The sequence below is a fragment of the Vulpes vulpes genome, chromosome 14, assembly GCF_048418805.1.
Source record: "Vulpes vulpes isolate BD-2025 chromosome 14, VulVul3, whole genome shotgun sequence".
Classification (NCBI taxonomy): Eukaryota; Metazoa; Chordata; class Mammalia; order Carnivora; family Canidae; genus Vulpes; species Vulpes vulpes.
The window spans coordinates 45,525,185-45,550,850 of record NC_132793.1 but is presented as its reverse complement, the minus strand read 5'-3'; the positions used below and the strand labels follow the sequence as shown (position 1 = coordinate 45,550,850).

At 35.2% G+C, this 25,666-nt stretch overlaps 1 protein-coding gene across 1 annotated transcript in view; it reads right to left on the bottom strand.

Moving 5' to 3' along the window:
* The window catches only part of XRN2 (5'-3' exoribonuclease 2), an 85,143-nt gene that overhangs the window by 21,632 nt on the left and 37,845 nt on the right, over window positions 1-25,666 (bottom strand). Inside the window, exons 16-26 of the mRNA XM_026002327.2 lie at window positions 24,014-24,132; window positions 21,757-21,892; window positions 20,398-20,505; window positions 20,224-20,313; window positions 19,482-19,554; window positions 13,607-13,690; window positions 11,542-11,639; window positions 10,874-10,953; window positions 9,611-9,667; window positions 726-794; window positions 498-629 (exon numbers count right to left, since the gene is read on the bottom strand). Coding sequence (XP_025858112.1) covers window positions 498-629; window positions 726-794; window positions 9,611-9,667; window positions 10,874-10,953; window positions 11,542-11,639; window positions 13,607-13,690; window positions 19,482-19,554; window positions 20,224-20,313; window positions 20,398-20,505; window positions 21,757-21,892; window positions 24,014-24,132 — 1,046 coding nt within the window. The remainder of the gene's footprint in view (window positions 1-497; window positions 630-725; window positions 795-9,610; window positions 9,668-10,873; window positions 10,954-11,541; window positions 11,640-13,606; window positions 13,691-19,481; window positions 19,555-20,223; window positions 20,314-20,397; window positions 20,506-21,756; window positions 21,893-24,013; window positions 24,133-25,666) is intronic.

The window sequence follows — 25,666 nt, the reverse complement described above, 5'->3', positions numbered from 1 at the left end:
CTCTATATTTTTCATAGTCTTCATAATTATAGTATGTATCCCTATAGAGTACTTTACCATGGTGACATCTCATATTTTACTAAACCATTCTTATTTAATTTGACTATTACTAATATAATGCACTCTAGATTTGGGCATGTAACTTTATGCTTCTCTAAAATTATTTTTTCAAGATAAATTCCAAGAAGTAGGAATTTGGATCAGAGTTACCTGCATGTACTGATCATATATTGTATATATGTTTTATTCCTTTGAAATATCTGTCAGTAAGATAGGAAAACCTTTTAGGAGAAAATAACAGAATTCTTAAGCAACACACAAACCAAAGAAACAGAAGTGAATTTTTTAAATGAAGAGCGTAAGAGTATCAAAGTCATTAAAATATTTGCCAAAGAATTGCATTTAGTGGTCTAAGTATTTGTAGCATAAATACTGACAATGCTGATGAATGATTCAGAAAAAGCAAAATATACAAAAGATAGCAACCTACCACTCACCCTAAAGTCCTGAATGCAGCCTGATCCAAGTGGACAGGCCGCCGATCCCGATTAAAGCCAAGTTGGGGCTTCCACTGCCGTCCATTGCTGGACTTTTCCCAGTCACTAGGTTTCAGTACTGGTGTTGGTTTTCTGACCATTTGAAAATACAATTAGTGTATTGGGATATGCATTGTTCATACAAAATAAAACTAGATAGTTCATATTTTATAGCTGCATTATTGTTACCTTGCTCCTGGAAGCATTACAGCTTTAAAAATGTAGTCTTCAGCAAACTGTGGGTCCTTAAAATTAATACTAGAAGAGAGCAACATATAATTTTATGACTTTATTATATGACCATGGCTTAACTATTATGTAAACTGAGGTACTTTTCATATTTAAAAAGAGTAACCAAAATTCAGAAGTCTTCTCCAGAAATTATTTTAATCAATAGTTTTGCCAAATGACAAATCTTTTTTGTCAAACAGCTGCTAATCTGTAGTACACAGCCTTCATGTAACTTTCTCTGTGGGAAAAGTCATGCTCTAGCTAACTGTGGGTGATTAGAGAGAAGGAACTGCCTCAAATCTTGAGAAATTACAACAGAATACTGGTGACAGGTGGAAGGGGTTTATAATAACAAAAAAAAAGAAGAAAAAAAAAACACCTTTCATTTTATTTAGTGCAGGGCAAAGACTTACCCTAAGCATCTTAGGAAAAATTAGTTCTTGTTTCAAGAAAGAAAAGATGAAAACACCACTAGAAACAAAATCACAAAGTATACACAAATGATCCAGGAGAAAAAACATTAAATTTCCCAGTTGAAACCCTGTACTGGGATCCCTGGGTGGCGCAGCGGTTTGGCGCCTGCCTTTGGCCCAGGGCGCGATCCTGGAGACCCGGGATCGAATCCCACATCAGGCTCCCGGTGCATGGAGCCTGCTTCTCCTTCTGCCTGTGTCTCTGCCTCTCTCTCTCTCTCTCTCTGTGACTATCATAAATAAATTAAAAAATTTAAAAAAAAAAAAAATTAAAAAAAAAAAAAAAAAAAAGAAACCCTGTACTATACTCTCTTAATGTTTCTCTTTTATCAGGAGCAGTCACAATTTGAAAACTACACAGAGGCTTATTTTATAAGTCTTTACACTTAGACTATATTAGCTGGGTCAAGCTTCCTTTCTGGTGGGATTTGTGTGTCCCGAAGGCTGGTAAGTATGTAAGTTTTCCTTTCAACCTAGCAATGTCTCTTCTAGAACTTCACATCTATACTAGGTTATACCTAAGGATGCTCACAACAGTTGTATTTTTGCTGAAAAAAACTTAAGTGTATGAATAATAGTAGACTGGTTAAAGAAACTATGGTTTCCCTAAAAATGGAATCCTCAAGTGACATTTCAAAAAAATTTAGTAACCGAATACCTACTGACATGGGGAAAATACATATATACAACAAACTAGACATATATTCATCAAAAAGTTATCAGTGATACTGTTTCACTTCCTTTCCTTCTTTGTGCTTTTTAAATATTTTCTAAAATTCCTCCATGATTACAGTTGAAAACGGTTTCATATAAAATATATTTGACATTTTAGATAGCTCTTTTCTCTTCAAAAACTGTCACTTTAAATTATTAGGGCTTATTTTCATTGTGCTGGGATTTAACTGTATATTTTAAGTACATAAAAATAACTTCATTTATAATAAAAATGCTGAGCTCAAGAGCAGCTGAACAATACTTCATTTACTGAATTTATTCCTCTTACAACTCACTCTTCACTGGCAACCATCTTTATCTCAAATGTTCTCTGCTGGGCAAAGTGGCTAGGGCAGTGTTACAGGTTTAAGAGGGTGACAGAGAAAATGGTAGTTAAGTATAGGGGATTGTTTGGGCCTTCCAGATACATAGTAAAGAGAAAAATCAGTAATAAAGCAAGACTTGTAACTTAGAACCTCTCAAAGCAGTTATTTTTTTGTCAGCAGGGCTTTTCAGCAGTTAATCAAACTTTAAGAGTTCTCACAGCATACATGGTCTCAGGGTGGGCAATGGGGTACAAATGCTGGCCAGGCATCAAGTCTGCCTCCCCTTCTGATAAAGGAAATAGGAAATACTTAATAACATTTTCATAAGTAGAAGAGGCAACAACAGATGCAGAAAGATGCTGAGTCAGTATGTGTGTGCACGTGCCTTCCACACAAGTCTTTGTGAGTGTAGGATAAAAGCATGTGTGTATGGGGGAGAGGGAAGAGGGTTCTCTCACCTGGGACCAAGGAAAACATCATCCAAGAGGCCATGATATGAAGTGGGACAGGACTGGTTATAGAATGGGAGAGGAAATAAATGTAACCAAGACATAGAAAGGGGTTCCAGGACCAAGAAATAGCTCAGTTTAATTGGAGCAGCCTTCTCAATGGGGATCTGGGAGAGAAGTAAGCCATATACAAATGATCTGAGTGATTGCATCCTCAAATTCTCCCAAGAAGATCTATAATTAGTTCCATTCTTAAGGACACAAGAGCCAAACTCATGACCCCCAGGATCAAGATCTGAGCTGAGATCAAGAGTTCGTTGCTCAATCAAGTCACCCAGGTACCTCAAGTTCTCAAGCCTTAACTCCCAAGTGGGACCTTAGTTAAGAAGAGCTAGACTGGAGCGAGCAAGTCTGTGAACAGAAGCAGGCAGTAAGACAGGCTGGTTGCACTAGGTTAATGTTGTAGAGGTCCTGTTCTGACCACAACGTGAAGTTAGTTCAGGTAGTCAGTCAGTGAGGGAGTAAACTCGATCAAGGAAGCAATTCAAAAAGAACCTTCTGGCAGCAGTGTGTAAGAGAGCAGAGGGAGAGAACCAAAAGAAGATCATCAACACAGTCTAGGCAAGAGCCTTCTTTTTTTTTTTAAAGATTTTATTTATTTATTCATGAGAGATGCAGAGATAGAGGCAGAGACATTAGCAATGGATGGAGAAGCAAGCTCCATGCAGGGTGCCCAATGTGGGACTCAATCCTGGGACTCTGGGACCATGCCCTGAGCCGAAGGCAGACGCTCAACCACTGGAGCCACCCAGGTATCCCAAGAGCCTTCAATACATGCTGGAGGTGGGAATGCTGGGCAGGCAAAGAAATGGCAGGGCTAGAACTGGAATGAAGATCATATTCAGGTGAGGGCTTGGGATGAAGAAGTCATGTACAGAAAGACAGAAACTAAATGAAGGAAGTGGCCAAGCTAACAACTTCCCAGGCAAAAGAGCTTCACAGGGATAATCTCTCCTGAAGGACAATGGTTATAGTAAGAGATTTAATAAGACAGCTGAACCAGTGTTTGAGAAAACAAACCCATGTATTTATGAAATATGTGCAGTTTACTGTATGTCAATTGTTCTTTTATAATACTACTCTAAAAATTCCATCATTCAAGGCACCTGGGTGGTTTAGTGGTTGAGCATCTGCCTTTGTCTCAGGTCGTTATCCCGGAGTCATGGGACTGAGTCCCACATCGGGCTCCCCATAGGGAGCCTGCTTCTCCCTCTGCCTGCGTTCTCTGCCTCTGTGTGTCTGTCATGAATAAATAAATAAAATCTTTAAAAAAAATTCCATCATTCATGCTCATATTCTAAAAGGAAAAAATTTCCAAGATAATAGGAAAAAAAATCTCCAAAATCTTCCCTATTTACCCTCCAAATCAAACTTAACAGAATGATCTATATACTTCACTAGGAGATGGAAAAAAGAGCATCTAAAAATAAGTTTGGAGATGACTACTGAAGGGATAAACAATACTATTTTTGATCTCAAAGATTAAAGCATTCTTTTCCCTTGGATCTTTAAGAACAATTTGAAGACTTATTCTCTTCTAAAATGAGTTAAGCTTTCACTGATTTTTTTTTTTTAAAGTAATTTGTTCCCACAAATATATACGAACTCTTTTATTTTTAGAAATTAAAGAACAAGGGACACCTGGGTGGCTCAGTGGTTGAGTGTCTGCCTTCAGCTCAGGGAGTGATCCCGGGGTCCGGGACTGAGTCCCTCATCGGGCTCCTCGCGGGGAGCCTGCTTCTCCCTCTGCCTGTGTCTCTGCGTCTCTCATGAATAAACAAATAAAATCTTAAAAAAAGAAAAGAAAAGAAAAGAAAAGAAAAGAAAAGAAAAGAAAGAAAGAAAGAAAGAAAGAAAGAAAGAAAGAAAGAAAGAAAGAAAGAAAAGAAAGAAAGAAAGAAAGAAAGAAAGAAAGAAAAGAAAGAAAAGAAAGAAAGAAATTAAAGAACAAAAGAAGCTAAAGCACAACTCAACTGTACTTTTCCATTGTGAAACACCAGCCACAACCTAAACAAACTTCTCCAAAAACTGAAACACATAAACCAGAGGGGAACCTATTAGTCAAAGTACCAAAGTAAAACTTTACTGAGATCCAAGCTTTTAAAGTTCCCTCATTTTTTCGTTTATGTAAGTAATTAAAATTCTTATAGACAGAGGAACTAAAATAACAGAAATGATGTTATTATAATAAAATACATAAATAAAAATAATAGAAATAATAAAGAAGAAAAATGGATTACTCTTTGACAAATTTCCATCAAAAGAGTTTAACTGTAGAGAGTGGCAGGGGGAGGGAAAGTGATACCATGAAGACAGAAGCACCTTCAAGGAGGAAATGAGCTAAAGAACAGCTTATACATTCAACTGGTGGCCCCATGGGGTGGGGTGGGGTGGGGTGGGGTGTGTGTGTGTGTGTGTGTGTGTGTGTGTGTGTGTGTGTGAGAGAGAGAGAGAGAGAGAGAGAGAGAGAGAGAGAGAACTGTGTTTAGATGTATACTGCTTTATCTAGCTTCACCGAACTCTATAAACACAAGTATTTTTCACCACTTCTTCCAGGTGGCACAGGGCTGACTCACCCAGCACAAGCTTCTATCCACCACACCAGCCCACCCAGGAGTGGCGTAATAGATCCTTCCCTTGGTAGGGAACCTCTCCATGATTTTAATCACCTAATTGTCATCACAAACACATCAAGGACAAAATATAAAAACTGTAAACCTAAGCATGGTTGAAAATATAACAAAACTGAGCAGTGCTTTTATCTGTATCACAAGTAGCACTTTAGACACCATTAGTAAGAAGAAAATACTACAGCAAAGTCTCAACCGAAAAGGAATGGAATGTACAACACCCCTTTCCAACTCAATTCACTTTAAGAATTATCCTTAGAAACACTATTTTGAGTACTAATACTATTTAAGAGTGTTAGTACACTTCACAAAGACAGCAGAAAACTCCAAATACCAAGTTACATATTTTTACCCTACCTTTTCCTGATATATTCCATAATTAATGCTAAATCGGCATACCAATGCAAACTGTCCTTGTAGGAAAAACTTCATGATTCATATACCTGACATTTTAAAGCACTTAAAGAGTTTATAGGACTTAAGATGTCTTTGCTGACATTCTATCAGAAGAGGTTAACCAGACAGTGGATATTAAGCCCTCCCAAGAGCTTTCACCATCAAGTCTGTGACTGTTCATATTACACTTCCTCTAGGCTTCTGATTTCAGGTTATCTGCTTGGCAACCACAAATCTTACAAACACTGCAATAATGGTTACATTAAAAATTCACATTTAAAAAAAAAAACCTCCTTACAGGGATAAAACATTCTACCCCTTGCCTGATTCATCCAAAGGTGAATATAAATAGAAAGTCTGACAAACACTTCTCTGAAGGAGTAAGGTCTCCTGGAAGACTTTGGCAAACACTGGGCTTAGACACTATGAACACCTGGGCTTTTACACAGGTTTAGAATTGTGCCAGGTGCTATGAGGGGGGAAAAAAACTTAACAATGCTACTGATGAAAATAACATACAAGAGTACATAAATTCTAGATTATCTTTCTAAAGAGAAGAAAAGCTATGAAAGATAGTCTACACAGGAAGGAGCATTTGAAACAATGGAAGGAAGGTAGAGAGGTCAATAGGATACTGATGAGAAAAGCTGGGTTGAATGAGGAGGTAGGTGTCCTTGAGGAACTGTGGGGATTCAGGCACAGAGCTATGGCTCTGTCAAACCATGGTAGGCCTTGAAAAAGCAAGGAAGTGTAATTATAATTCCACTGACACTCTAGAGCAAAAATTTCTGAGAAATGGTAGTGTTTAACAAAGATAAGCCCCATAGCATATGCCAGTAGACTGGTGGGAAGATGAAATCAAATAAATTACCTGGGAGATCATTACAATAATTCAGGAGAAGAAACTACAAAATGAAGAAAAAGAAAAAGAAACTACTAATAGGTACACTGGGAAGAGCCGGACACAAAAAACAATTGGGAAAAAGAAAATCCAGAAGAGTCATGTAGATCTAGGGATTAATGCAGAATGAGAAGCCAAAGTATATAATATGAAAGCAGAATGTAAGTTTGAGCAACTGGGAAAACAGGAGGGTCAGAGACAGAGAGGGGAGATGAACAAGAACTGGTAAGAGCCACTGGACAGAGAAGTCTGGAACACTGAGTCCAAGGTAAAACAAAAGAGTGTGGGGGTCTACTCCTCTAGATGAATAGAAAATTGTGCCACTGCAGTGGGAAGACATCTCTTTAATTTTAAAATCATATGGGGTTTTATATATTTAAAGCCTTAAAAAAATATCTATCTATCTATCTATCTATCTATCTATCTATCTATCTATCTATCTCACAAACAGGGGGAAGGGCAGAGGGGGAGAAAGAAGCAGACTCCCTGCTGAACAGGGAGCCTGACACAGGGCTTGATCCCAGGATCCTAAGATCATGACCTAAGCTGAAGGCAGACACTTAACCAACTGAGCCATCCAGGTGCTCCTATATTTTAAAGTCAGCAAAAAGTCAGTCTACTGATATTATTTCTAAGCAAATTACAATAGTGAAGAGCAGGATGAGGAAAATTAAGGAAGATAGTTCTGTTCTATTCAAAATTAAGTTACTAATATGTTGACTTATGGAATCAGAATTAAAAAAAAAGATCCCCTGGGTCACAGCTGAGCAAACTTCGCTAAGAGTCCTTCTAGGAACTTAAACACTTCAATAACCTCTATCATATGCTTTTTTTTAACACTACAGGTTAAAGATTTATGTGATGGGAAAAACCCACCTAAACCCAAGCTGAAGAAACAACTTCTCAAATATGGGATGGAATACCAGATGCATCCAAACAGACAAGGGAAAAACTGCCAGTAGTCAAAATAGTAGTAACAAGCAATTGGCACCAGGGCCTGCATTCTCAAATTTTCATTTATAAAACAAACACAACACTGGGATGAACAATAAGCCCCCAAACAAACATAAACACACAAAAATTGCACTAAACTGATCAACCTGATAAAGTTGATCCCTCAGAAGAAAATTAGCTCATAAGGTAAAAGTTAAAATGGTCTTTCACAAATCTCTAAAGAATTAAGGCAAATCAATTTTATTGTGAGGTTATTTTCAACACATACTGACTATGTACCTAGATCTGGGATTTGTCTTGTAAACTTAATAATTTTATGAACACAGTGGATATCAAATCATACCAAAGGCCTCTTCAGGATCAGAAGCAGCCAACTAACAGTAACACCACCATACAAACAGAAAGAAGCTAGAGAATTTGTCAATTTTGTAATTCCTCCCTTGGATAAGACTCTCTATCCTAATCAGGAAGTTAAGTAGAATTAACTACTTCTAGAGGGCTGGGCAGAAAGGCCTCTGAAAACATGCAGAAAAACTGCATGTGACAAGCACAAAGAAGCATATGACAATCCAAAGACAGAATCAGTGGGATTAACTAGCCTAAAGCACCACTGCAAGGCAGAGACCACAAGGGTCAATAGTGTCCCCACTGGATCTGCCCAAACCAGAATGTGATGAGCCCAAGAGCTTGGCTCACTATTCTTACCCACCCTTAACAGAAGAGCTCAAAGACAAAGAACCAGAACAAATTATGTGTAAAGATGATTTACGGGATGCCTGGGTGGCTCAGCAGTTGAGTGCCTGCCTTCAGCCCAGGGCGTGATCCCAGTTCCAGGATCAAGTCCCATATCGGGCTCCCTGCAAGGAGCCTGCCTCTCCCTCTGCCCATGTCTATGCCTCTCTTTCTCTCCGTCTCTCATGAATAAATAAAAATAAAATCTTTTTTTAAAAAAAAGATGATTTAAAAATATGTGTTAAGATAAATAAAAGTAATCTAGAAAGATTTTTCTTAATTCACCACAGTTTTCTTTAAATAAAAGCCTTTCTAAAGTGGCAGCTGCTATCTGAATCTATTAAGGAGAGGAAAATTAACATGCTTACACTTTACACAAAAGATCTAAATAAAATCTAAAACACTTCCCAAGAGAAGAGAAATAGTAAGTATGACTGGGAAAGGAGGATTTAGGAACAGTCTAAAAGGCAAGCAGGCTTTTACAAAATCCTTGAATTACTAGGATCTGTTTGTCTTAGTCCTGCCTAAAACTTAGTCTTGTCTAAGAAAACGGTAACATAAACCCTGTCGTTGAGATTAGTGATTAAATGCAAGAATTAGGCAAATGAGTACTAAGTGTGTTCTAAACAATTATATTTACATATAGAAAATGCTGTCATCAGGCAAGAAATGAAATATAAGTACATCTTCCAGGTAGCAGAAATTAGCCCTGTATATAGTTTATAATAATCGTTGGTAAACATTTCTACAAATTCCTTCTATCTCAACCAAAATTACAATATGTAACAGTTTTGTTTTTAAACTCTGCAGGGCCACACCTGTAAGTATAATTACAATAATCTGTTATAACACAGATTATTATAAGCTGTGTGGGCCTCTGGGGTAAAGAGGTCTGTTTGCTCCTACACAGTAAACTACTCCTAGGAACTCCTACTTTCTACCTCCCACTCTCCTAATCCGGGAAGAATCAGATGTTGTCAGGGGAAACCAGAAAGCAGAGAAGCAAGCTTGTTAAATCAGTAACCTTAACAATATACATAATTTAAAGTCAAGAGGCTCTGTTCTGAGGTCTGCAACACAGGGACTCTCCAATCTCAAAGCCCTGGTGGAATAATGGCTGCCATTTCCTTGTGATTCAGAGATCTTAAACTTATTTGCAAGTTCAGAGCTGTGTTTTGGTCCAACGGCATGAATTTTGAAAGATTTACCTGATTGCAGCGTTTTGTGTCAGATCTCGTAACATGGGGACAGGAGAACATACTATTCTAAAGAGAAAGAAGAGAGTAAGTTGTAACCTTTTGGATAAGTGGAATTAAAATGTTGCTTTAGGAAAGAGAAATCATTAAAAATGTACCAACAAAAATGACATAACCAATTATATCTTTAAAAAAAGATCCTGTCTTAAAAAAAAAAAAAATCCTGTTCCTTGTTAACAAGGAATAACAGAAAACTATTATTGGCAAATAGCTAATGTCAGAATTTGTAAAGGATACAAACAAACCAAAAAGGTGCCCAGGGGGAACAAATAACAGAAGAATAAAACAGGTACTTTATAAATGAGGAAAATCAAATGGTCAATAAATATACCATATGGCATTCAATTTCACTAGTAATCAGAGAAATGCAACTGAAAGCCACAAGGTGCCAATAAACATCCATTAAATTGACAAAAATTAAGGTCATGACAATTCTAAGGGTTTGCAAGAATGTAGAGCAACCAGATCTCTCACAAACTGCCAGAGAAATTACAAAATAGCGTCACTGCTTTGGAAAACCACCCAATATTATCTAGAAAAGAGAAGATACAATTGACTAGCAATTCCCAAACTCTGATCTCAGAACCCATTTAAAACAGTCCTAAAAAGGACCTCAAAGAGCTCCTGGTTACACCGGTTATGTCTATCAATATTTACTTATTAAAATTAAAACTAAGAAATTTCTGAAATACTAATTTAAAGATAACAATAAACCTATGACATGTTAACATTAAATAACATTTTTTTATGAAAAACTTTTTACAAAGCAAAAAAAAAGAGAAGTGTCATTGTCTTACATTTTTGAAAATTTCTTTAATATCTGGCTTAATATCTATCTTAATAGCTGGATTCTCTTATCTGCTTCTGATTCAATCTCTTGAGATAGCTATCACACTACATTCAGCTTCTGGAAAACTCCACTGTACACTCAAGAGAGAAAGAGAATGAGAAAAGCAAATAATATAATAGCATCTTAGTATTATTATGAAAATAGTTTTGACCTCATGGATCTCCTGTAAGGGCTTTAGGGACCCCCAGGGCCTCCTGTATATACAGGGGCTGAAGAGCTAGGCTCTGACCCCAAGTCTTTTTTATAGTCCAGCAGGTTGTTTTGTTTTTTCACTATTACCAGAAAATAAAACATTTAGGCAACCAGGAAAAAATGCTAGCTAAACTTCCTCCCAACCCCCGCAATGTGAATAAATGAATGCTTACTGATCTGGAAGAACAGCTTCTTCATCCAACGAAAACTTCCCCTGAATCCCATGACATAGTTCAGGTGGTACATCCACTGGCTGCGGAAAAATGCATTCCTTATCATATACCCAAAAGAATGGAAAGCAGGAACTCACATATATACCTATACACCAATGCTCAAAGTAGCATAATTCTTAAGAGCCAGGAGGAGGAAACAACCCAGGTTTCTATCAAGAGATGAATGGATAAAGAAAAGGCCATAAAAGGAATGACGTCCTGATGCATGCTAAAACATGGATGAACCTTGAAAATCTTATGCTAAGTAAAACACATCAGACGTAAGAGGACAAATACTATAGGATTCCACTTACAAAGAACAAGTAAATTCATACAGACAGAAAGTGGAAGACAGATTACCAGAAGTAAGGGGAAAGAAGAATGGAGATGTGTTAAGGGATATCCAGTTTCTGTTTGAGAAGTAGTAAGTTCTGAAAGTGGATAGCAGTGATGGCTACACAATCCTGTACATAGACCTAATGCCACAAAATTTTACACTTTTTAAATGATTTTTAAAGATTAAAACAGTGTATCTGTTTCTATTTTATCAAAACTTAACCAATGTATTTCTGATGAATTAACCAAGTAATCACACTAAAAGCACTTCATTATGGAAAAAGAGATCATACCTCTGTAGAACCTGTCTGGTAGAGTTCTAAAATGAAGTCGTGAAGTGGGTGATGTTTCCCCACAAATAAGACATCACCTCCAAGACTGTTTCTTTTAGCTGGGGGAAAAATAAGGAAAGAATAAAGATCAAACAATTATATCTCCAAGAGCAACTTTTACGAGAATAAAATAAGAAACATCTAAATTTTAAAAACTTAAATATAAGGTTTATAAAAATAATTTAAAAGTAATAGACCTAAATGTGAGGTCTCCATAGAAGAAAATCAAGTTTGACAATAAGGTCTCAAAGATCAATATTTATCAGAAAAAAACTGTCACTAAAAAGATATCTGAATATATATAGTATTATAAGATAAGGGACAAAGTAATTTATACAGAACAATATAACCATTTCCTGAGAAAACCCAAACTAATTATACGATCTGATAATAAAGACTATTCAAGGATGGCTGCCAGAGAAATTACTTCTATACAGGCTTATTATACTGGTGTTAAATAAATTTTCCAAAGAATCTAGCTTTGTAATTTCCCTATACTTTTGACTGTATTTTATTTTTTTTCACCATATCACTATTTTTAATGTCCAATGTTTATAATTTGAAGGCTGGGCTTTCTCCCCAACTCAAGTTTATAAATTTTCGATTCGCTTGTGAGGCCAATAGGGATACTTCTTCTTGTCTAATTAGGTTTCTGGGAAGACTTCATTCAAGTCCTCAACAGTCATCTGATCAGATGGAATTATGTTCTTCATCTTCTCCAGCTATTTTTCATATTCTTTAATCCTGGCCTTTGAGAGAGACAAAAACTCAGCACAGTTTTTCACATCTTATTTTTCTTCAGCATCCACCTAGACAGTGTATTTATCCTCTGCCACAGGAACCTTCAGGGCATTAAACTTCTTCTCAAAGTCAAGCCAGCCTTTGCCACATTGGCCTTGTAGTAAGCCCAGTCAATAGCAGGTGGTTTCTCAGTAAGAGTAGCCAACCTGGAGGTAAGCATCTCATTCCAGGCTTTCAAGGAGTTGGCAATGGCCTTCTGGCTTCGGGGTATGATCTCCCCAAAAGCTACCCAGTCAATGTTTTTTAGAGCAAGTTTTCGTCCAGCCATCTTGAGATCCTTCACCAGCCCCGGCGGCCCACCTTAACTGTATTTTAAATGCCACTTTTTGTACAAAATAACATTCAGGTTAGCAATCTATGAGTGAATGCCTTTGTTTCAACATAACTTTTTAAACAAAGTTATTGTTATTTAGAAGAGATGAAGGGAAGAAGGGAGATAAAGGAAAATAATACACTCCCAGCATGGAAAAATATTTCCGTGTGTGCAGGTCATATAAGAATCAAAAAGTTAAGGGGCACCTGAGTGGCTCAGTTAGTTAAATGGCTGACTCTAGATTTTGGCGCAGGTCTCAATCTCAGGGTTCTGGGACTGAGCCCCATGTCAGGCTCTGCGCTCAGGGTGGAGTCTGCTTGAGGATTCTCTTTCTCCCTCCTCCCCCTCCTCCCCTCATATATGCTTGCGCTTTCTCTCGAAAAGAAATAAATCTTTAAAAAATAATAAAATAAAATAAAAAAAGAATCAAAGTCAAAGGACATTCTTCAAGTCTTTTTTTTTTTTTTTTAAGTAGGCCCCATGCCCAACATGGAGCCCAATAAGGGACTTGAACTCATGACACTTAACAGACTGAGCCATCCAGGCACCCCTTGAAGTGTTTTGTTTTTGTTTTTTTTTTTTTAAGATTTTATGTATATATTTGAGAAAGAGAAAGTCTGAGAGAGGGAGAAGCAGGCTGTCTCCTCAGCAGGGAGCCCGGTGCAGGACTCGATCCCAGGACACCAGGATCATGCCCCAAGCCAAAGGCAGACGCTCAACCACTGAGCCACCCAGGTGTCCCTTATGGATAATACGTTTTAGATGCAAATTTGACTTGGTTTTTAAAGAAGTAATAACCAATGGTTTATGCCCCTTGTGTGAAATTTGACAAACGGAAAGTGTCTAATTCCATAGGGAAGTGTAAAGTCGTACAATACAGACTCAATGTTGAGACCAAGTGGTAGTTCTTACTCTCTTCTGGAGTGAGGTCTGGGTACACCTCTTCTAGAGCAGCTCGCAGCCTTCGCTCATCCACAAAAGGCAACAGAGCAACACCTGGGAAAGAAATGCACACCAACACTCAACTATTAGGATAACCCAAATTCCACTTATTATTGGTCCAAATAAACATTTCCAGTAGAATATCCCTGTTGATGTAAAAACACTTTGGAATTGAACCTATTTATTCAAATCTCAGATGCAAATACTTTCCTTATGGTCAAAAAAGAATAAAGTTTTATATATCTTCCATCCTTAAAATGGCACATATGAAAAAAACTATGTTTGCATGATGATAAAATTTTTAAATTAAATGAACAAGTGGCCACCTGGACACCAGTCTATGTTCTCACGCCTTACTTAAGAGGATACCCTTAGGCAAGCCAGTTAATGTGGCAAGAGCTTGAGTTTGTCCTTTCATCTTTCTAGGACTTCAACTAAAATATTCAGAAAGTCCTTTCATTGTGAATAAACACATGAAATGTCTTCCAACTCTAAAACCGCATAGTACCGCTAACATTTTAAAACCTAATAACTGATTTAGATACAAAACGTTTTTTATAGACTGACTTATAAAACTTTGGGGCAGTGGGCAGAATTGCAGTTGTTCATATTCAGGCTGAAAACCGTCCTGTAGAATGTGCTGGAATTAATAAGGTAATTGTTTTATTTCAACCTCCAACCATAATTTTCAAAGCAGCACACCAGTAATATAGTATCTATTATCAGAAAAATGTACAAAGTTATTGAACCATATGTATATGTTATGCCACATACAGTATAGTCTTTAACAAAATAAAAAATGTAAAATAGCAAAGAGAAATGCTAAATAGAGCTAAATAATTTTGAAACTATTGTCAGTCAAAACTGCCATACTTGTGAGTGTTCTCTTTAAAATCATGAGAAATTAAAGGTTCCCAAAGTTGTCATTAATTATTTAGCTACCATATTTTCAAAGTTTAGCAACACAATTTCATTACCTAGAAGGCAAGTATGTATTTTTTAAAGTTAAAAAGAAACTAAGTTCTAGTGTGAATTTTGAAGGGCCTGAAAAGTGATTTCAGGAATATTAACATCTATAACCTGAGCTGATAGGTGAAATAGCTATTTCATCTACTGGTAAACATTTACATGGGAAAAATGTAGGGACTTGTTCAAGTTTTGTTTAGTCACACACTTAAGAGCTACACAAATTATCAGAAAGACTCTTCTACAATATCAAATCCAAAAGCCAGCTCCAACTGGTAAGCAATTTGCAGTGCTAATGACAGCAATAAGGTTACAAAACAACAAATCAGCCCTACCGGCCAGGAAAGAAATGCCTTATACTCATATGTGATACAGTTAGCGCATGAGTGAGCTGATAGTAAAGACATTAGCAGCCAATTTCTCCTGAGTACTTATTTATTATGTTACATTCATTCACTCATTTAATCCTCTCAACAACACAAGTAACCCAAGTAGTGGTAACACTTAGGTAAACATAGTGGTCACACTCTCTGGGTTCAGATCTTAGTTCTGCCACCGTGTGACTGATCAAATGACTTAAAATTCTCTGTTCATATATAAAATACATAACATTTGAAATGAGTATGCTATATTCCTCTTACGCATGTCATATAAATATTATAAAAACACAACAATGCAAGTGTTCAATAAATATTGAAAAAATACCCAGATATATTTTATCCTCTATCATTTTAAGATACATTCAACTTAGGTAAGAACTTAAGCATTACATTACTTTTCAATAAGTTTAAAAAAAAAACATATAGAGGAGTAACTCTAACTCCTCAGACTACTAAATTTTACCTCAAAAAAGTTGTATTCTTGCTACAGTCTAATAAATAAAAATACTTACATAAAATATAAAAAACATTAAAGGTCTGAGCTTCAATTCATCCTAAACTTCATTTGGAATCTCAAGGGACCCCAACTAGCTAAAACAACCCTCAAGAAAAAAAATAAATTTGGAGGATTCTCATCACTTGACTGTAAAACTTACTAACGCTACAGTTAAAGCAGTTTGGTACTGACATAAAGACAGGCATATTGGGCAATGGAATATAGAGTCCATAAATAAGCCCTCAGATATACAGTCAAATGACTCTTAATAAGGGTGCCAAGAACAATTCAATGGGAAAAGAACAGTCTTTTCAACAAATGGTGCTGGGAAAATGGATATTCATACCAAAAGAATGAAGCTGGAACCTAACCTCATATGCCCTATACAAAAATTTAATTAAAATGGACCAAAGACCTAAATGTTAAGAGCTAAAACTATAAAACTCTTAAAAGAAAACAGAGAGGAAGCTTCATAACACTGGATTTGGCAAAGACTTCCTGCATATGACACCAAAAACACATGCAATGACAGAATAGTCCAACAAAAATTGAACTTCCATCATAATTAAAAACTTATGTGCATCAAAGGACACTATCATACAAAATAGAAAGACAATCACAAAATGGAAGAAAATAAACCCAATTCAAAAATAGGCAAAAAATTTGAATAGACATTTTGCCAAAATTAGAAATAGCCAATAAGCACATGAAAAAATGCTTAACATCACCAATCATTGAGGAAATACAAATCAAAAGCACAGTGAGATACTGCTTCATACCCATTAGGATGGCTACTATCAAAAAGCAGGAAATAGGCATATATAAATGGAAAAGATATTACACGCTTATGAATTGGAAGACTACTGTTAAAATGTCCATACTATCCTAAGCAATCTATAGATTCAATGCAATCCCTATCAAAATACCTTACTGGCATTTTCCACACAACTAGAACAAGGAATTCTAAAATTTGTATGGAACCACAAAAGACACCAAATACGCACAGCAATCTTGAGAAAGAACAAAGTGGAAGGTATCCCACTCCCTGATTTCAAACCATACTATACATAACTATGGTACAAACAAAACAGTATGGTACTGACATGAAAACAGACATATAGATCAATGAATAAAACAACCCAGAAAAAAATCACATAGGGTCAGTTAATCTATGACAAAGGAGGAAAGAAAATGCAAAGGGAAAAGACAGTCTTTTCAATAAATGGTGTGGAGAAAACCAGAAAGCTACATTTAGGAGAGTAAAACCAGACCCTAGACCATCTTCTTGCACCATATAAACAAACTCAAAATGAATTAAAGACTTGAATGTAAGACCTGAAACTATAAAACTACTAGAAGAAGCTATAGGCAGTAAGCTCTTTGACATCAGCCTCAGCAATATCTTTTTGGATCAGTCTCTTCAGGCAAGGACAACAAAAGCTAAAATAAACAAAAGGGACTATATCAGACTAAAAAGCTTTTGTTTAGCAAAAGAAACATCAACAAAATGAAAAGGCAACCTACTGAGTGGGAGATATTAGCAAATCATACATTCAATAAGGGGTTGATATTCCAAATATGTAAAGAATTTACATAATATAAAAAATCCGATTAAAAAACAGGCAGAGGATTTGTACAAACATTTTTCTTTTTTTTTTTTAAATTTATTTATGATAGTCACAGAGAGAGAGAGAGAGAGGCAGAGACACAGGCGGAGGAAGAAGCAGGCTCCATGCACCGGGAGCCTGATGTGGGATTCGATCCCGGGTCTCCAGGATCGCGCCCTGGGCCAAAGGCAGGTGCCAAACCGCTGCGCCACCCAGGAATCCCACAAACATTTTTCAAAAGAAGACATTACATATAGCCAAGAGACACATGAAAAGGTGCTCAACATCAATAATTATCAGGGAAATGCAAATCAAAATCACAATGAGTTATCACCTCACATCTTTAAGATTGGCTATTATCAAAAAGACAAAAACAAACAAGTGTTTGTGAGGATGTGGTGCAAGGGGAACCTTCATACACAATGGTGCAGCCACGATGGGATACAGTATGGAGGTTCTCAAAATGTTAAAAATAGCAATACCATACAATACAGCAATTCCACTTCTGGGTATTTATCCAAAGAAACAGAAACACCAATCTGAAGAAATAAATAAATACACCCTTATGTTCCCTGCAGCATTACTTACAATAGCCAAGATACAGAACCAATCCAAGTATCCATCGACAGACAAACGGATAAAGATATGGTGTACATCTACAATGAAATACTATTCAGCCATAATAAAAGAACAAAAGCTTACCATTTCCAGTATCAATGAACTTACAGGGTATTATACTAAGGGAAACAAGTCCTGACAAAGACAAATACCATGATTTCACTTATATCTGGAATCTAAAAAAACAAATGAACAAACAAAATAAAACAGGAACAGACTCACAGATTCAGGAAACAAACTGTTGGTTACCAGAGGGGGGAAGAGGTTGAGGAGACAGGTAAACTAGGTGAAGGAGATTGAGAGATACAAACTTCTAGTTATAAGTCCAAACTTCTAATAAGTCCATCAGGAGGATGTAATATACAGTGTAGGCAATATAGCCAAAAATACTATATAGTAACTTTGTATGGTAATAGATGGTAATTAAGACATCACAGGGATCATTTCATAACCTATAAAAATATCAAATCACCATGATGTACACCTGAAATAGGATATTGTATGTCAATTATACTTCAACTAAAAATACATAAAAGCCATATACTGAATAAAAAAAGAAAATAACATGTTGGCAAGGATGTGAAGAAACTAATGAATGTGCATTGATTGCCTCACTTTTCCTCTGGATGATTTATACTACAATGATATTTACAGAAAGCAAGACATCCGCATGTTTATATATTTATTTATAAACTTATTTATTTATTTAACACTTACAAAAACATACTTGATTATGTACTTCTATTTTTACTTTACTGCTTCTTAGCCTCCTCTCCCTCTAATCAAAATATCCTCCACAAAGCACCTTAAAAACAATCTAAGACTTTAATCCATTCATATATAACAAACTATGACCACAGAGCACAACACCTGCTAACCTCAATCAGAGGACTGCATTTCCCATTATCATTCCATTAAAGTAATATGAAATTTCTTTTACTACATAAACCAAAAGTCAACCCTAAATTTCATAAAGTGATTTTCAATTTGCAGATTATTATTTATCCCTCCCTGCCTCACAATTCTCTGAGTCATGTTAATGGTCATTTGCACCACAGGAACTAACCAAGGAAAAGGTAAAAACATGGTTTTATCAAATGTGATTATCTTACAAAAATATACAGTGGAAGAAAAGGTTAAGGTGATTTGCTGAAAGGAGCTTTAGCATGAAACAACAGTTGACATACTGTGTGCGAGATTTCTTTATTGTGTTTTATATTCAGTCATCATCACACATTTGCTGAGTGGTAAACAGAACATTAAATTTAGTACTGATTTAAAATTGACATTCTTACAGAAGCAGTAAACAGAAGGAATGAGAAAATAACAGCTGAATAAATAAATAAGAAATAAACTTTAATGATTCCTGTCAAGTATTTAAAACTAAATTTCTAATACAGTTTTCATTTTCAAATTCCCATGGAGTATAAGTGAACCTCCACATTATGCAATCATGTTTCTGTATTTCTCAGCAACCATACAAGGTGTCAATGAGTTACTAACTGGAAGGAGCAAGCCCAAGACTCATTAATTAATCACAAAAGAGACAAAAGACAGAATAATCAATCTATTTCAACCCAATTTACTATTCATCAGAATGTTACTATAAAATTACTAATTAATGTCAGGATGGATAGAAAAAAATCAAATTTTGACATGTAATTCCTAAAATATTTATCTTTTACAGAAATTCTTTCATTCCATAAATCATGTTTGCTTACAGTTTACCAAAAAGAGGAAATTATTTTAAACAAAAAGTAATAATGTCTAAATTTTACCTTGCCACGCATATTTCTTCCCATTCAAATCAATAGCAAAATCTTCAGGGTAGAAGTCAATTATACTAGAATCCTGTATCAGGGAGAAAAGTAAACATTCAAAACAAAAGTCACACATGACTGAGTTTTAAAGAATTTGATGTATCTTTCATTCATGTCATCAGGCCTGATGAGAAAATAAGGTTTTATTCCTTTAAAAAAATGTTATTAAGATATCAGGTCATTAATCCCAGTAGTAAAACAAAATTAATTTTATTTTTTAAAAAATGGGGGGGGGGGGAGGCATTATTAGAAGGAATTTTAGAACTGACAACTGTGTACCCTAGACAACCAATGCAGAGTTTACAGATTCTAATAATTCCTACTTCCTGCCTGGGTCTCCCCCCTTTCTTTGTGGCACACAAAACCACCAGAGAGATGATTTTAGGTAAGTCAGTCTGAACTCAGGTAGCCACCACATATGGCTAGAACAAATAAAAATAATGATTTACAGACAGGTTGAGAACAAAGTAACTGTTCTAAGAATTCTCCCAAACATAAATTAATTTTATTGACTGGGTAGGGTTCTGACAGCCAAGTGAAAGGTGGGGTGGGGGGAATATACAGAAGAATTCAATACTTTTACTCTGGGGTTTTGGACTTCACTAGTTTAACTATGAGATGCAAAAGCAACTGACTAATCTTAGTGAAATGTATGACCAAAACCCAGTTACCACTACACTCAAAATACTAAGACACTAACGGGATCACTCATGAGCTTCCGCCATGATGGAGGTAGAAAGTTACCACTCGCAGCTGGAAAAACTCCCATAAGTTGTTCCAATGGTTTAAACTGCAAGAAAGAAAAAAAGCTTAAGATGCAATTTTTATCTAAGTCAAAATTCTATGAATTTTATGACTACATAATTAAGCTTACTGGTTTGGTGCCCTTCTCAAAATCAGATGGCATGTCTGCAATACCTTCAAAGTCTGAAGCAAATGGTGCATAATGGAATGGGTAATACCACTTCCAGGAAGCACAGCCCTACAATCATTAGAAACAAACAAACAAACAAACAAACAAACAACAAAAATAAAAATCTATGTTCAAGATGGACACTAAGGCAAACAAAAATTAGAATTTTAGTCTACAATATTCCACTTATAAAAGACATGATTTTCAGTGTATATTCCAGATTATTTTTCCCATGAGTCTTAACAGTTGTTTTAGCTGAACTTTTACTTTATATAAGATTTAAAGTATTTAAAAACTATTGCAAAGTCTTTAATAATCAGTAATTAATACCAAACTCTCTATTTACAAACACAATTTGGTGAAGTTTTTTACCCTTAAAATGTGCTTGGTTAACATTTCTTTCCTGCCATCATCAAAATAAGAGCGGTGGTAGCTGGCACTTAATTAGCATACAGATGGGTAAGGGACATCACTGAACAGTGACTAAATAAAACTGCCAAAGTTTCATTTTACGATTCCCTATTTTCACTGTGACAACTTTCTCTTTATAATAAAAATATTTAAGTAAACCCATAAAAAGAAAACAGTAAGTTTTACTGATAGGAAAGAGAAGTCCTCCTGATATGTGTTTTGATTCTATGCCTAGTGAATTAAAATCCTGACAAAAGTAAAACATGAATTTATAATTACATAGTTGATAATGATTAAATTACACTTTCCACTTAATGACAAACATCATCTTTCCCCAGATCACAACAGATTTAACTTGCCTTGTTCTGAGAAGGAAACCAGATATTAATTACTAGTGTTACAATCCCCTATATGTCTACCTATCTCTCACAATCTGACATCTCGATGATCAAAAGCTTTAAATCAGATATGGATTACACCAATTAGAATGCACTTCATGTAATATCACTACATTACATGGAGGAAATAGTATCATTTAAATGCTTTTCAAATTCTTACTAGTATTTTCTAGGCTTTGTCCTTTCTTTGTTCAGTCATTTAGTGATATTACTTATTTTTTACTTCCAATTCAAAAATCACTATACTTTTAATTATGTTAAAGACCAAGTATACTCAACTACACTACTTGATGCTGAATGCACAACAAAAATTATCTTTGTTTATCTATTAACACTTGAAAAGCTTCAAAGGCTTTACAAACAAATATTATTTAAGGTAATGAATTTCTACGCAGGAAGCTTGAAAAATATGAGTCTGGATTTAATTTCATAATATAACTCAATAATACACACAGAAATTATGATCTTCCTAGAATGATTAGCTTGGTTTAGAGGAAAATATTCTTTGTACCTGGTAATAGTATCGAAGGACCCAGCAGAGCCCCTCAACATAAGACTGTACAACCTTACGACGGAATTTCTCATCAGCTGCATCAACATCAAATTTGTTCTTGTAGTACCGCTGCTTCCAACCAGCTTCCCATAGCCTAAAACCCAGGCAAAGCCAGTTAACATTGAATTAATACTTTCCATAACTGTCCACTGGCTTATCACCCAAATCATTTTATGTTTAATATCCAGGTGAAATGTGAATGAGTCAAGCAGTAATGCTAACACAGCTTCATTTAATTATTTCTAAAAAGCCCACTTTCACAGGATTATCAACTTAAAAGACAGTTAAACATCAAAAACCTAAACACTGATTCTATTAAGACCACTAGAAAAGTACATTTCAGAAAAAGAGAAAATAACTGTTTATTAAAAAGTAGATACATTTGTGTGCTTTTTTTTTCTCATTATTTTAATACTGTTTTACACAGTTTTTGATTGTGGACCAATTCTGAAACTGTAAGATTCAAATACTGAAGATATTTTATATAATTTAAGTTCCCCTCAGTTTGTTAAAATACATTTAAGCTAAACAAAGGAGTCAATTACTTTTCAAAAATATTTGCACGGGTAATTTTTTAAAAGGTAAAAAATGGTTTGTAAAAGAATAATCTAGGAACCAGGCAGAAAATTATGTTTATACCTACTCTCCCTATCCTTGGGCCTTATCGCTCTTTTAGCTAAGAGTTGCTGGCTGGCTTAAGGGAAGAAAACACGTGTGTACACACATGTGTGTTCTGGTAGAATTTAAAAACGGGTTGATTAATTCACTAAATTATCATTAATCATTGAAAATACATGTGAAGAACCACTTTCTTACTCAAAGAATTTTTTTAAGTACTCATTTTTCATTCTCCTAAGATTTAAACATTTTATTTAAAGAACACAAAGAGGCCAAAGAACACTTAAAAAACAAAACAAAACAAAACAAAACAAAAAAACACCTCAGGACAGATCAAGAACATCAAGATGATTCTCATTAAGGACTGTTTTCTACCATGTGCCACATTTTACAAATTAATTGCACTCATGTTCCAGAATACACCACACTAATTTTAATTCTCTCCCCCCTGCCCCAAGGATTCATAGAACATCAATTAGGAGAAATATCCTCTGTGATGTGGATTTTAAGTGCTTTACAGAAAATAAGGAAATACATATCAAGAATCCCAAGCATTTCTTGACAGAAGCATTTCTACCTTGACTATTCTCAGCACTGAGATTAACAATAAAGTACTAAAAAATCAAGTTAACTATTAAGCTGCTATTGATCAAGATGGTTACACAATAAAACAACATACTCTAAAAGGAAAAGCCAAAGTTGCAGAAACAGAGGATCAGGTAAATGTTCAATCACAAGTCACCATAGATCTCAGAATCTGACATTAAAGGACGTTAGGAAAATACAGAACCATACATGGCACTTGAGAAGTTTCTCATCATAAATGTAAACATACCATCCATGTCCTATAAAAAAAGCAGTTGTGGACCACTATTGTTTAACTTTGTAAGATATCATTTTGCTAAATTCTTAATGAGTTACAATTATTAAGATTTGTTGGCCTTTTGCACTCAGGACCCAGGGTTCAAATCTGGATTTAATTAGATGAGAGGCTATTAATCTTATATAACGATCTCAAATTTCTGGATAAAGAATCAAAGTTTCCTACCACAAATTTTAAGTATACGGCTAAAGGGAAACTTCTCAGTCTTAAAATATAATTGTACTTAAGCAAGTTTATGGCTTACAAAAATATACATACTTATCTCTTAACTGAATGACTTCTGCATATTTCATTTGAGGAAGAACCTCTCCAATTGAGAAGATTAAAGCAAACTACATTAAGTATCCAAGTGTAACTGAACTTTCTGTGTTAAGCAGCTTAAAAATTTAATCTCAAAACAGTAACATTCAGATCACATAGTCAGAGCTAAACACCTCATGTCTAGCCGATCTAGTGCGTGGTCTCAGAGGGAAAAGTGGCTTGGAGGACAAAAACCTGTACGCATACTAATCTAGATGCTTAGATTTAACAGCTATAGCTTACACATCTCACTGGAATTTACTGACTATTCGAACTCTCCACATTAATTACTGGTGGATAAAAAGATCACAGGCAAGCATCTGAAGGCACTGCTGCTCTAAGCTAAATAGCATTAATTAGGCAGCATGTATTCCAGCAATTTGATAACAAAGTGTTACCAAAAAATGGTTTCACCTGACGTTATCTTCTGGCTCAGGTTCACTGTCACTGTCTTCTGCTTTTCGCTTAATTCCTCCTATTGGAGACGGGGAGCCATCAGAAGTGAAACTTGTATTAGGAGATACTGAAGGACTCTGCAAACAATTATGACATTATAGAGGAAGGATTTAATTATTCATTTCACATAAGAAGTTACATCCAACTGCTATTACAATCATGCTTCATGATAATACAACTTTTACAGCTATTAAATAGATATGGCAAATATATTTAGAAAATACAAAGACTGAAAAAAATACAAAGACTGATCTTGGCCTACTCTACTTCCTCAAAAAAAAAGAATATAAAAAAAGATTCCTATGCTTAAACTCAAAAAAGAATCTGAACATTAGAATAAAAATTACTTCAGAAGAAAAAAGAATTTAATTTTATATATTTTTAAAAATTAAAGGACTTGAATTATTTTTTTCCTTTGGTGGTTTCCTCATGTTATGAATTCATGATCACTTCCTAACAATCAAATAGCAAAGTTGTAAGGGGGAAAATATAAATACATTAAGTAGCAATACACAAAATAGTCAATGCAGGGGAGAATGAAGTTAAATGGTGAAGGCTCAACCTCACACAACTATCAGAAAAATAATATTTTAATAAGACTGCCAGATAACTGCTAAATTATTTTATAATGTTTTAAAATTCAAGGTACAAGTAAAAATCCATTTGTAACAAATGCAGATTTCTTAAAGACTTGGATATCACTTAAAATTCACTATTATTTCCCTTTGTACCTAATTCAATGAACAGTGACCATCCTAAAGAATTTTAATATTTAATTAAAAAATTGAAATCCTCTGCAACTTTAGTATTATGTTAAATGACCAAAAACACAGTGGCAAAAAGGTTTTCATGGTAAAGTTTTCTTCTGTTATTCACAGTATATGATCTACTGCAAGTAAACTGAATTATTTTTAAATTGAGAGCTTAGGAGGCTATTTTAATGATACTGTAACTAAAACCTTAATATGCATGTAGTTTTTACCACAGGCCAAAAAAATGTTATAACAAAGTAAAATTATATTTCTCCTAGAGTTTATAACTTTAAAAAAAAGTCTAATTATAAAAAAAAAGTCTAATTTCCATTTTATTCATGATACCATACGGCCAACACTGTTCATAAAAACCAAAATGTTAACAATTCAGGAAGGCACTGCTGTACTTGAAAATGAGATGGGTATTTTTTAGTTAGAGTTTGAAATTCCAACTTCATTACTGGTTGATGGCCTTGGGTAATTTAACTTCTGTCAGCCTCAACTTGAGATGGGATAACATTCTCTTTGTCAGTTACTGTGAGGATTAAATGAAACGACATGTATGAAGGATCATCAGCAAGCTGCCGGTGTGGTGTATGGTAGCTCATCTTTCAGTAAGTCATCACTGTTATTTTTTAAACCCAACACTAAATTCATTTGAATTAAATTATGAGAATGATATTCCCTATCAACAGTCTAAGTACAGAGAAGTTGGGTAAAAAGCAAACTTTTCCAAATTGACAAAAAAGATACAAACTACATCTGATAAAAATAATATACCTGCAAGGAAAAACAAAAAGTGGTTTGTTTTTTTGATACTATATATCTCTGCCACTCTTTTCTGCTCTCTACCAACAAT